The following is a 13,393-nucleotide window of genomic DNA, read 5'->3' as shown; positions in this document are numbered from 1 at the left end:
CCCCGTCCCCCCCATATTACTGTTACACTTAAGATGAATGCACGTAGGTACGATTCTAATCCCCATCCTTCCCTATCCCTCTATCACAATATATCAAACGAATGCCGATTCCTTTTAATTATCTTATCAAAGGGAGCCGCGTGTTCTTGCAGCAGGAACATCAGTTGGCCGGTTGCCGAGATTTTTCACGTATATTTTTATCTGCTCCGTACATCGCTCTAAATCGTTCCCCAGCTACGAAGAATCTCGTCCAGGGTAACGAAATCCTTGGCTGTCTAAATTTCTAATGAAAATGCAAAGGAAAAGCGTTTGACAGTAAAATAAAAAATTTACCCCTTAAAAAAAAAAGGATAAATTCGATCGTCAACGTCTCACGTTGATTCGAAATACAAATTAGCTTTATTCACCCCTTTTTTAATTCGTATAACACAGTTTCCTCGCACACGTGAGAACAACGTTCGGTCACTTGAATAATCCTGTTATCAAAAAGCGTCACGTGGCTCTTATGAAAAAAAAAAAAAAACGAAACAACGTGAAAATTCTTCTCGACCCAAATGCAAAGTCAATGGCCACGTGCTTCGTTCGCTGACGATGATCGTAGAAATAAGGGCCAGCATCAGAGAAGATGCGTCGCGCGCGGAGTTCGACCGCCAACTGAGCACAGCATCAAGCGCGAACCATTGGCTGGCTCAACCCCTCCTATACAGCTATAGTAAAGTATATAGTATAGTATGTGTATGGGCGTATACACATATATATTTGAAAATATAGAGATCCACCATCTACCCTCAACACTCTGTTCGTAACGTCTACGTTTTCCTGTTGCAAGTAATGTTTAGCGAAAATGTTCTTGTCACTGCTGGTGATCATTTGCCTAGACGAATTATGGGTTTTTATATGGGAGCCACTTTGCGTTGATAGCGAACGATATGATACCAGATAAATAATGATAACAGAAACGAGCAAGTTTACGGATAAGTTTTATTGAACGAGTAAAGAGGGGGATTATGGGTATACCTACGTATGTTCCACAGATGCCCGGTAGAGTCGACGTGATATCGGGTCGTGATATAACGCGGGGTGATATATTATATTTATTGGATCGCGCATGTAGTATGGGAAGCATGATAACTTATCGTTTCGTAACGCAAAGAGAAACGGTACGGAACGTCCAGAATCGTTTTCAGGCTGTTCGTTAGGTTGATAAAGTATACCAGTGGTAATTTCCGTAACGGGTCAGACACATTTGTACTGATCGTTTCGTGGGGATCCTTTGGGAATTCAAAAGCGCTCTGCGTATTATCTGCTGGTAACGTTTTTCTACGGATTTGAATGTCAGTCTTATGATTTTATGGTTAGATGAATTTTGAGTTTTTTTCTTTTTTTTTTCGGTGAAAATCAACTTAACGGTATAATTTTGGACGGGGAGTACTGTTGAAATTCCTTTATCGCTGTACAGCGGCTCTGTTTAGGCGGGACGTTATTTTTCTGGTACTTCGTGCGAATAATTTTCACGCACACGCATCGGTTTTACTCTGAATTGAAAAACAATTTTGAACAAAGCAAAACAGTCGTGCATAAAGCACAGGCGGTTTGACAGTTTGAACGAGTAGACGTCAGAAGCAGCTTTGGAGGCATTTAAATGTCTTGTAGTTCGGCGTAAATTCTGTGCGGGGTCGTTGGAGTGTGAAAGGGTGAAGCAGGGCAAGAGGGGGAGTGTGTGAGAGAGAGAGAGAGAGAGAGAGAGAGAGAGAGAGAGAGAGACGGGTAGATGAAGAAAAAGGGTGGAAAAATGGATAGGAGATCAAATCGAGTTTCGTGGGGGGAAAAATGTGGTCTTTTGACTTTAACAAGGAATATGGTGTTGATCAACGACTAGAGGGATTAGAAGAAAAAGTAAAAGTAAAACGGACGCCGTGTTCAATTGGCCATGCCAAATCTCTTCCAGTCGAGATTTGCGGATCCTCTGACAATTTCCTGAGCATCCATTACCATAGTGCTTTGATCTCGTAGGAATATTTTTCACCTTTTTTCTCTCTTTCTTTCATGTAATTCGCTTTTCCTGTTTCGTTCCATCTGTCTACCTCTCTCTGTTTCTTTTTCGTATTTCTCTCTTGCCGCAGTCTTCTTTCATATTTACCAACACTCCCCCTCGAGTCCCGTACTCACTGGGCTTCGTAACGACATCAGATTCTCATTCTTCAGAAAGCCGCTAGCCTAAGTAATCATTTTGAGAAATGCCTTTAATGCATTAAATTTTTCCTTAAATGGGGGGGGGGGGAGGAAATATGAAGGAGATAGAAAAATATTTTAAGAATATTATCTCTCATGCATTACCGAATATACCACGACCCCCTTCGTCCACTTCCGTCGCTGCTTTTATCTTCTACGTCTATTCCACGAGATTCCAGGATCCCAGGATTCCAGGATCTCCTGTCTGCAGCATCCCATCTAATTCCCCTTGCGCTTCCGTGTGTTCTGGACATTGAGGTGCATCCAATGCTGATTGGCCCAATTACCTACAGAGAGATTCGAAAAATCGACTAACGTTGTCGCTCGTTCGGATAGAGGGAAGACTTTCCAATGGGAATTTCTTGCTGAATGCCTGGCGAGAGAATCCTGAATTCCTGAATTACGAGACTCCTGAATTCTTCGATTCACCGAAGAAGCATTCGGGAATCTAGATGAGGGTTGGGACTTTACTTCGGGCGAAGACTTTGCCAGCACTTGAGATCCTTTCCAATTAGGAATTGCGTCATGCGTATTAATAAAATTTCTCAAGAAAAGATAAAGTCGATGAAAATCAAGCCCTCATTTACTGCATGAACGTGTTCGTCTTCTTCAACGTTCGTACGGACCAAATGAACGTCATAATAAGCGAATCGAGACTGTAGTAGCAATTTTAACAGATGGGTGACCATATTTAATAATGGAACATTATTACTAAATTATTTTCGGATAAAATTTCCAATTGGTCCAAGATCTTGAGTATTCCCATCAGATTAATAATTTAACACTGTCGTTAACTATTATACCCGAAATTAAAGAGATATCTAATAGTAAGGAAGAATTTTTAATACCATTCTTCAATCAAGCAAAGAGAAACTTATTTTACAGTCAATTAAATATATTAATCCGATGCGTCTGTGTACCTTCAACAAAATTTCCCATTGCTAATAATTTTTTGTCAAAGGTAATGAATTTTTTTTCAATCCATTTATTTATACCTAATTTTACTAAATATCAACGTCCAATCTGTCATAAAGACTGTAATGTCGTCTGAAAAGATATTTCCCTATAAGAACTAAAGGGAAACATAAAGTGAACAAAAAGGTTGAGAACAAAAGAGGAAAACGTGACCATGATATATTCCGTACGAAAAATTACAGGAAAAATCATAGCATTAGCCCTCTTTCCCAATCACCGGAAATACTTCATTTTCCGTAATGTTCATCAGCCTTCCTCTTTCTCTTCTACAATATCCAGTCGTATACACTGAACATATATTTCTTTTCTCATAAAGCATACATCCGTAACAGGCAATTAAACGCGAAACCTTATGACTTCAGGTAACTTTCTTTCCGTAGGACGGTAATGATTTCTCCTGTAATAGCGTGACGGTAATGAATTTTAATATTAATAGAAATGTCTTTATAAAATTTTTCCGTTTTCAAGGATATTGCCTTTGATGATGTAATATTGTATATAGGTAAGAACATGCATCATAACACTGTGGGCGGGTATTGGTTGCTAGGCTAATATCACGGACGGAATAAAATGCGTTCAAGTATGATAATAACGAAAACCTTAATTAGAGTCTGGTCTTCTCTACTTCTTTGCCTTTTATCACTGACTTCTCTGCTCCCACCATTACATTGTTCCGTCATTTAATAGAACGCTCTAAGGAATTTACGCGGTACAGAGTAATAGTTTATCGACCAGAGTTAATGACGGTAATAATGGACATTAAGGTAGACGAGGAAACGTACGGAATGATATGAAGGAAGTAAAGACTGCCCGAGGGCAACGAACTTCTGCAACAGTAGTATTATTGATTAATTACTCCCTGTGAAGATTCGCGGGATGCCTTACACGAGACGGTTTAATTAGAAATTGTAATGCCTTTGCGAGAAACCATAAAACTGCAATGAATATAAGAATATTGTGAGCGTAGGTAAGCTAGTTTCTATATCGACGGAGTAAAAAGGCGTACGAGCTTCGGGATACTGACGTTCGTGGCAGCACTGTTCGAATGATACATAATAACCAGAAGAATAACGACAACAGGGAAGTTAGAACGAAAGCAGCGTCGAAGATACAAATTTATATACTTTCGATGCCTAAAAAATTGTTCCTTAATATTCCTTATGTTTTTGTAATTACTCCGCTGCTATTAGACAATGATTAAAAAATATTCATTAAAACAGACAAATATTTTTTTAATTTCTATTCCAAATGACCAACCAGGTTTTCGTGATTTTCTTAGCGAATTAATTCCTCTCAATTTGCTTCGTTTTGTTCAGCAATTTATTTCTTATTTTATTAAAGCATTTTTAAATAACAAGTAAGACTTGATTTTTGGATTAAGACCATCGTGTGAGCGTAGTCGGTAAGAAATCAAATATTACTACGTTCATATTGCTACGTTCGCAATCGGGTCAAGAGAAAATCAAATTTTACTTGTTACTTAAAGATGCTTTAATAGAATGAAAAACAAATTGCGGAGCAAAATAGAGCAAATTCAGAGCAACCAATAGATTAAGAAAGTCACATGAAAATCTGTTTGATTATTTGGAATAACAATATGTATAACAGCAGCGGAGCAATTAGGAAAGCTTAAGCAGCAACTTTTAAGACTATAGAAACATACAAATTTTTATCTTTTGACGCTAACTTACCAATAGTAAAATACCGTTGAAATACGTTGCGCAAGGAATTTTCATAGTTGATTCCATCGAATTCCGTTAGATGGTACTACTCGTGATACGATATTTGTATAATTTTACTCTCATTGACCGAAAAAGTAAATAGAACGGACATCTTATACGATACGGTGTTACGTGTGTGTTGGTGTATTTGCAAACAATTGATACATTGTTTGAATCAATAATGAAAGTTTAAGACAGCTGTCACAGTCGATATGTCACAATAAAATGTATCTGTGGTGTGTAATATCATTAACTCAAAATAAATTCCACATATACATCCTAGTGCAGACCAACTACATGACTCATGCTAACTTCATGCGTCTCATTATCGCAACAGTGAATTATATTTAACCGTATCATCTAATCTGTATTTAAAATTATAATATATTCAATGTATATATATCTAACATATCTATACCGTACGTCAATTTCATTTCACCACAAATGTCACAACACTGTTAGCAATTATTCCACATTATTCAAATTAACGAAAATTACAATAAACAATTATTCACTACGCTAAATCACCTTATGATTCATAAATCAACGCACAATTCCAGTCATGATTTATGTTTTTACCTACAAAATAATAGCTCATGATTCCATACTAACCTATAGTAAATATACATGCTAGAGTGTATACATATAGTATTAAACTGCAGATAAAAAAGATTCCACGCAAAAGCAATAACAATAATCATCAATACTATGTACCAAATGGGTATATCGATGTACATATATGTAATTATCACTAAAAAAAATAAATATATATCCATCTCAACACAGCAACGTCAATCGAAATAAAAAATGTGTTATATAAGACATTTTAAATTTAACTGTCAATCACCCGTATCCGTTCAGTACAGAATAATAGGACACACCGAGTCACCGAAAGAAACTGTCTCGAAGATAATGGTTGATAATACACAGCGAACAAACGTTCTTTGTATTATCAGCAAAACGTTACACGAGGCGCCGGAACGAGGCATGCGTGTAGTCAGTATATGGTGAGTCGAACTAACGTACTATTCCAAGTGTCAGTTACTCGGGACTGTTCAGAGAGTGCAGTGCGCGCTTCAGCTAAAGCGATAGAGGTTAATCAGATTGCATTTCAGAGACGTAAACAGAGAAATAAGAGTATCAGAGAATTAGGGTATAGCAGACTGGCACATCTCCTCATTGGAGTAGTCAGTCATAAGGAAAGCAAGGAAGAAAGGGTATAGCAGACAGACTATAGTATAGCCTGTGGAATGAGTGTTGATGGTGCGCGGCGAATACAAATACCGAATGACAGTTTGTGACGGATTTCCGGTTAACGCTAATTTCTTGATTGCGAAGTAAAAAGTAAGGCAGAAACTTATTCTAATTAAAGATTGACCTTTGCCTCCTAGGTGTATTCATTGTGTGTATCAGATTATTCAGCAGTTTTAGTACACAGTGTCTTCAGTGTTAAATTGACTAAATTTTACTTCCATGTTGCGTCTGGCAACACGTGTCAATCACATGGGGTGTGGGCGTACGGTATAAAAAACAATGAAAAAAATCAGCGTCTTTGTGTCACTATACTTTTAGCTACGAAAATACATTCCGTCTATTGCGACAGAGCTTTTCGTTATTTTTTCCTTCTTGTACTAGAATAGCTGACAATTCGGCAGCCATTGTCTTGCTGGCTTTTAGACTGTACCGTTGCAGCATCGGGCTGCAGTGATTCAGAAACAAGAGGGAAGGAGGGTGAAAAAAATGGATTCCGTGGAAATTGAATCTGCAGACTGCATGCATCTGGGCGACTGGCCAAGGACAGCTGACGTCACTTGTGGCGTTCTTAAGAAAAGCTTATCCCAATCCAACGGCAGGACGCCGATCGATGTTGAATTTAGTGATTTGACGTATACAGTGCCAACTGGTAAAAAAAGTTAGTTTTGCAAATTTGTTTTTTCAATTTCTGTTTTTTCAATATTCTCCTGTCGCTTAATGCGTTTTTACAACTGGCATTTACATATGCATAGTAGGTTGGTAATCTGTTATTAGTGTGTTAAGTGCATATATAAAGGAATTGAATGACATCAGTGGAGAATATTTTGGAATTTTAAAGTTTTGCTTCCTCATAGAGGAGGCTATGCTTTTTTTTTTAATGACAGTAGGTACGACGTTTTGATATGTATTATTGAAATTTTATTGTCAATGTTTATTTTACTGAATGCTATTTACAGTGTATCAATTGGAAAATCTTGAAGACAAATGTTGCAATTTACATAACGGAACCGGACACGGTGTTACGATTTTTCAGATTCTTAAGGTCGATACGATAAATTTACATTTCCTGGTAACGAATTGCAATTTCATTGGAATAATGATAATAATGCGTTACACGTGTTTTTATTGCAGTATTACCATGGTTCTTGGAATTGCTTATTGGACTATCGAGAATGTTATTTTTTTTTACGTGAATTTCTTTGAAATATCAAAAAATCAAAATTCATTTTGACTTTCGTTACCTACTTTGATACTTCTACTGAAGTAATATTCTGGAATTTAAGTAATCGATGACATATCGATCCGATCGATTACGTAGTCTACTGTCGATCCCAAATATTTGCAATTCCTATGTAAAGCCATTGTTTTCACGCATTAAAATGGGAATTGCAACCTTCGCGCATGAAACGACTACCAAGTTTCACGTGTCAAAGTATCATTAGGAATTTTATGTAACTCATGTATGAAAAACACTACTTTTCGTGCCTCCGAAGTGTGGCGAAAGTGGCGCTTTATATCTATGGATACGATAAAAATGCTGCGCATGCGCAAGTCGGCTCGATTTGACATTATCGCACTAGTGCGATAAAGTAGACTTTGTTCTCGCGCGCTGTCATCAAATGCATTCACTTTTGAAGCCTTCCTTGCTCCTCTCATGGCTGCCTCCTCCAACGAAGAGATGTTCCAGTCACTTTGGAGGCACAAAAAGTAGCGGTTTTCATGCATTCGTTACAGAAAATATTATGCGATACTGGTACAATAAAGCGAACATTATACACAGTTCGTGAAGTTTGTCACACTCGCCGCACTCGTTAAACAAACAGCACTCGCCTTCGGCTGGTGCCGTTGTGTTACTCGTGTGCGTCTCGTGCGACCAACTTCACCGCCTGCCTATAAAGTTCGCTTTCTCGCACTTGTATCGCAAAGTACTATTTCATCTTTTATTTACAGCATACAAATTTTATCGAGATGTCAAATAAATGCCATTAAATATACGTACATCGTTTAGTGTTTGAATTACAGACTCTCATTCGGCTTCTACGATATGGATTTACTAAGAATGAAAACAGAAACTATATCATATTACTATTATATATATATTATTATATTTTCATTATATTCATACAGCACTCAGTAATAATCTTACTTAATCTTACTTAACGTTAATTATTTAGCTTGTTTCGCACAGATCGTTCCTATATTATTTCATCATCGAAATTAAGAGAAGAAACTAATCCTAGAAATTCATAAATTTTTTACATCGCGTTACGTAGCTGACTGATTAATAAAAAAAAAAAAATTGTCTAAACCCACGTCGTATTTTTTGAATTCCAATGAAAAATGCAAAGAAATTTTTTTCTGTTAATCTACCCATTCTTACCTTACGGGATTAGAAAATAAGCTAACGGTATTGCCCATGGCAATTATTTTGAACATACGCTCATTGTCCTGCTGTGCCTTTCTGATGTTAAAGTCTCGTTAAATCGTCACGGATCGGAAGAGCGTGAAGTGTACATAAAGTCATGCGAAGTTGATTTCTCACTTTCTTGTCAAGAAAATGACAAAATTATGGCACTTACTCACCACTACCATAAGGCCGAATCACGCTAACTGACGTTCTTGCCAATTGATTGTTAACAACAATGCCACTCTGTTCGCAGGCTCTAAACTAATTCTCAGAGGGGTCAGTGGACAATTTAGGTCCGGAGAGTTGTCAGCCATTATGGGCCCGTCTGGTGCAGGCAAATCGACATTGCTCGACATTCTTGCTGGCTATAAGTGAGTATTATTATCGTATAATAGACACGGTTTATCATTACATAACGAAGACCCGTTGATCCCTATTCTATATGATCTTCATGACACTAATATACATTACTGACAAGACTGTTGACCAATATATTGAAAATAACATAATACTTAAGACCATCGACCGCCTGGCCTTTAACACAGGAAATAAAGTAGTTTCAGAGTTAGCATGAATAACCATAGGCTGGTCGATAAATGTATGCTACACCTTCATATATATACATATATATATACAGCATTCGAATACTAGAATTTTTGAATTGATCGCTTTATATGTCACGTGTCCGGAACGAGTAAAAAAATTACTCAGATATTTGTCACGAGCGAAGAATCCGTATATATTTTATGATAATAAATATTAAATTCAATACTTCTTTTGGTAACCCAATAATAATGATTTAACACTATACATAATAATTTAGTCGTTCTCTTAATTATTATTTAAGACAAAAAATTCGATATACAAAATCCCATAGTGTTCCAATATTTATGTTATAGACTGTATCTACATATAGATATACACGTAATATCGATCGCTTAGACTATATCTAGGTAATGCATATTTTCAGATGTAACGGTGTTACTGGTCTTATCACTGTCAATGGTCAGAACAGAGATCTTCGTAAGTTTTGCAAAATGTCCTGTTACATAATGCAAGAGGATCTTACTCAGCCAAGATTAACGGTAGAAGAAGCTATAGGGTTTGCCGCTGATCTTAAGTTAGACACTAGAATTTCAAAGGCCGCCAAGCGATCTCTTGTAAGGATATATTTTATTTTTATCCTTAACCGGCGGGATGGGTCTGTGAGACCCACACCGGATATTCCGATCTTTGTGCCGCAGGTGGATCCTACTTCTTAAAGTCTGCGGGCAATAGAATATTTTGAAGTTACTAATAAATTTGGCAAATACGTGATATTCGCGTTAAAGGAATATTCTATTTATAATATTAAACGCCGATCCAGCTGCGTCATATGTCTTTCAGTGGTATGAACAACAGCAAATGCGCCCCAAGTGACAAAATAGAAAATATTGGGTCTGTTCTATTTTGAGAAAAAAAAGTTGAGATTTCATTTGGTCATTTTACCTATAAGTATGGGACGTTCTTCATATTTGTTTTTTTAATACTACCCGTTAGATCTTTAGAAACGTTTCGGTTGACTTGGACTAGCGCCGGTGTTCATATCGAATTCTTTGGGAAGAATAGCGGGGCCAAGGGACCCCCCGGTAACTTGAATTGTCATCGTCTCGCTGGTTAAGGGTTAAATCAAATAGATAAATAATTGGTCTAATTATATCATTTTTCTTAACACTGTTATAGGTTAATGAAATTCTTCAGACTTTGAGACTGAACAATGCCAGGCATACGATTACGGAGAGACTATCTGGGGGAGAGCGAAAGAGACTGTCCATTGCTTTGGAACTTGTTAATAATCCTCCGGTTATTTTCCTGGATGAACCGACTACGTAATAATAAAATTTTGAGTCATTTGACTGATTTTCTAATTTGAAATTTGTTATTTGGTCTGAGAATTTTTTTTTCAGTGGGTTGGACGAGATGTCTTCTGTCCAGTGTGTGGATCTTCTACGGAGAGTCGCACTAGGTGGACGTACAGTGATTTGTTCTATTCATACACCCAGTGCTAGTATATTTTCAAAATTTCATCACGTCTACGTGGTAACTGCTGGACAATGCGTTTACAGAGGAAACGTCGACGACGTGGTGCCGTATTTACATAATATAGGGATAGACTGTCCAGTGCATTATAATCCTGCTGATTTTGGTAAAAAAATTTTTTCATTTTTCAAATTCTAGTTTTTTGGGTTATAGAATTTTGACGTGGCTTTTCTTTTTCAAGTCATTGAAGTCTCTGCTGGTGAATACGGTAAGGATCTTGTCGAGAGGATGATGACTTTGGTAGCCGAGAGATCGCCGATAGTACCGACCCCGCATGCCGATTTTCAGTATGCGGAATTTGAGAATATCGGGAAAATTTCCTGGTGGGAACAGTTTACGATACTTCTGAAAAGAATGATGTTGCAATTCTACAGGAATAGGGTAGGCTGTTTGAGAAATTTTTGATTAATTAAGGATTTCATGTTGTTTTGATCTCGTTGTACGACCTTTTAGAATTATATGTACTTAAAAATGTCTCTACATGCATTTCTTGGATTTATTATTGGCGGATTATTTTTGGGAATTGGTAACGACGGATCAAAGACACTTTTCAATTTTGGATTCTGTTTTACCTGCCTGATTGTCTTTCTGTACGTGCCCATGTTACCTATTTTACTACATTGTGAGTAGTGCGATTTGCGGAAATGTAATTTTTTTTTAAAATTTACTTAAAATTTATATTATATGATATTTTTGAAATTTTCAGTTCCGTCCGAAGTGCATTTAGTTAAACGAGAGCATTTTAATAGGTGGTACGATTTGGGTCCATATTTCTGTGCATTGACAGTGTCTAATATACCCGCTCAGGTGATGTTACTAGGTGTAATTATTAAGAAAAATATCAATTGATATCCAATACTTTTGTCACAGATTGTACTTAGTATTATATACCTGTCGATGGTTTATCCAATTACGGGACAACCATTAGAACTATTTAGATGTTCAATGTTCTTCAGCACGTGTATAATTTGTGCTCTAATTGCTGAAAGTATGGGACTGGCCGTTGCAAGCATGCTCAGTATAGTGGTATGTTCAATTAATGTAATTAATTAAGAGTCGAAAATATCAATTAATAATTTTTTCTTTCACAGAATGGTATGTTCGTCGGTCCAGCAATAACTGTTCCCTTAATGTTGTTTGCTGTGCAAGGAATGGGTACGACCGATCCGCTTCCTATTTATCGGACACTGGTTATGTATATAAGCTATATACGCTATGGTTTAGAAGCTTTGATAGTGGCGACTTATGGTTACAATCGTGAAAAATTACCATGTCCACCTAATATGATTTATTGTCAGTACAGGGTACCACGAGAGTTACTAAGGACCATGGGTAAGTGTTACCAACAAGGGAAAATAAAATAACTGGATTATTTATAATATATAATTTTTTTTTTTCTTGAATACTTACAGGCATGGAAAACACTGTCTTTTGGTTAGATTTTCTGGCACTTATCATAATTCTTTTTATCTTTCGAGCACTTACCTATTATCTACTGAGACAGAGACTTCAGCCTAACAAGACGTTTCAAGCTCTTTATTTAGTTGGTCGTCTTGTGAAGAATCACTTCGTTAACGGCTAATTCATTGCTTGTGCATAGCTGATAATTTTTTAAATTTTATTTTTATTGGAGTTCTCACACTCTCAGCAGTCATTGTCACGGCTCAATTAGATTTTAGAGTTAGGAATAATTACAGGAAAGGATGACTGTTGTGCGAATACTGAACGAATGGTATTTATTTTGGTTCACAAAACACCTAACACCCTAGTGATAAGAGATTGTCTATACTTTCAGAGGTTAATTATTTTTTCATATCAGTTTCCTAACTGAATTTGATAGCTAAAGAAATCATGGATACAAGTTAAAGGACGTTTCGAATAATAATAGCATATATGGATTTTTTATACAGTGATCAGTATATTAATAAGATAGTATATAAATACGTATGACTGTTTTCTTTATTGTATACTCAGCCCATGAACTTAGCAAAATTAGGAAGTAGTAATCCGAGAACTCTGGAATGAAAGATAATTGAGAAAGAAGTTTTATTAGATTAAATGAGTAATTAACCCAGTATTTAAAATCCACGTAACACTGTGGATTTTAAATATAGTACCAGAGATGAGTAGGGAGATTGCCGGTGGGAAGATTTTCTTGAAACTAACTTTGCTTTGGTGTCGGCGCGCTACCTGAGCGTCGAACAATACCCACGCTTTCGACTGGTCGAACGTATACTTACTTTACTACTTCTCGAAATCTTTATTTCTATTTTCTTATTGCGAATATTTCGCAAACCATATAAGTACATCTGTACTTCGTATGCTGTATCATTATCGTATTTGCCGAATAAATTATCTTGAAACACTTATACACGTATATATTCTTTTGCCCTCTGCGAATATCCCATAGTACGAATGAGTCCTGTCTCTCGCTTACTCTCCTCCGTCGTAACAGCATCCTTCTTCTTCTGCTTCTCCTACTCCTTCTCCCTTATGCTTTAACACCCCTTTTTAGCTATCCTTCATTTTCTCTGCCATTATTTACATTCCATCTCTGCCATATTATCCATATTCTGACTTCGTTTTTCTTCATCAATACTACCTTCTAAAATAAGATGATTCCGAACGGAATTCTAAAATCGCATCGACGAAACTTTAGTGGGTCAATTTTTATTAAGCATATCGAAAAAATCGCGCCATCTCTATGGGAATTATCGCTGGAATT

General features: G+C 36.7%; 2 protein-coding genes across 16 annotated transcripts in view; one reads left to right on the top strand and one right to left on the bottom strand.

The window, feature by feature from the left end:
- LOC107271971 overlaps positions 1-4,955 on the bottom strand; it is a 57,744-nt gene extending 52,789 nt beyond the window's left edge. For 3 of the 6 annotated variants that reach the window (XM_015748622.2, XM_025089247.1, XM_025089246.1), the window contains exon 1: positions 408-640. The gene's annotated coding sequence lies outside the window, so the exon portion shown is untranslated. Of the gene's footprint in view, positions 1-333; positions 641-2,140; positions 2,163-4,898 lie in introns of those variants that run through there. The other 3 variants (XM_015748621.2, XM_025089245.1, XM_015748623.2) reach the window with 3 other exon arrangements.
- An 843-nt stretch (positions 4,956-5,798) lies between these two features.
- LOC107271972 (ATP-binding cassette sub-family G member 1) lies at positions 5,799-13,037 on the top strand. 10 transcript variants are annotated; one of them, XM_025089250.1, is made up of 12 exons: positions 5,800-5,935; positions 6,564-6,840; positions 8,843-8,960; positions 9,560-9,749; positions 10,312-10,457; positions 10,536-10,774; positions 10,850-11,049; positions 11,122-11,290; positions 11,375-11,475; positions 11,539-11,694; positions 11,760-12,000; positions 12,081-12,425. In XM_025089250.1, exons 2-12 carry the CDS (start codon positions 6,669-6,671, stop codon positions 12,248-12,250), a joined length of 1,902 nt encoding a protein of 633 aa, XP_024945018.1. In that variant the 5' UTR covers positions 5,800-5,935; positions 6,564-6,668; the 3' UTR covers positions 12,251-12,425. The 10 variants fall into 10 exon arrangements, with proteins under 10 accessions (XP_024945020.1, XP_024945018.1, XP_024945019.1 ...); XM_025089251.1 differs by having other exon boundaries at positions 5,802-5,935; positions 6,569-6,840; XM_015748629.2 differs by lacking the exon at positions 5,800-5,935 and adding an exon at positions 5,974-6,272 and having other exon boundaries at positions 6,621-6,840.
- Positions 13,038-13,393: the final 356 nt, after the last annotated feature.

Source organism: Cephus cinctus, unplaced genomic scaffold (genome assembly GCF_000341935.2).
Source record: "Cephus cinctus unplaced genomic scaffold, Ccin1 Ccin1_scaffold1073, whole genome shotgun sequence".
Taxonomy (NCBI): Eukaryota; Metazoa; Arthropoda; class Insecta; order Hymenoptera; family Cephidae; genus Cephus; species Cephus cinctus.
This window is presented reverse-complemented; position numbering and strand designations above follow the sequence as displayed.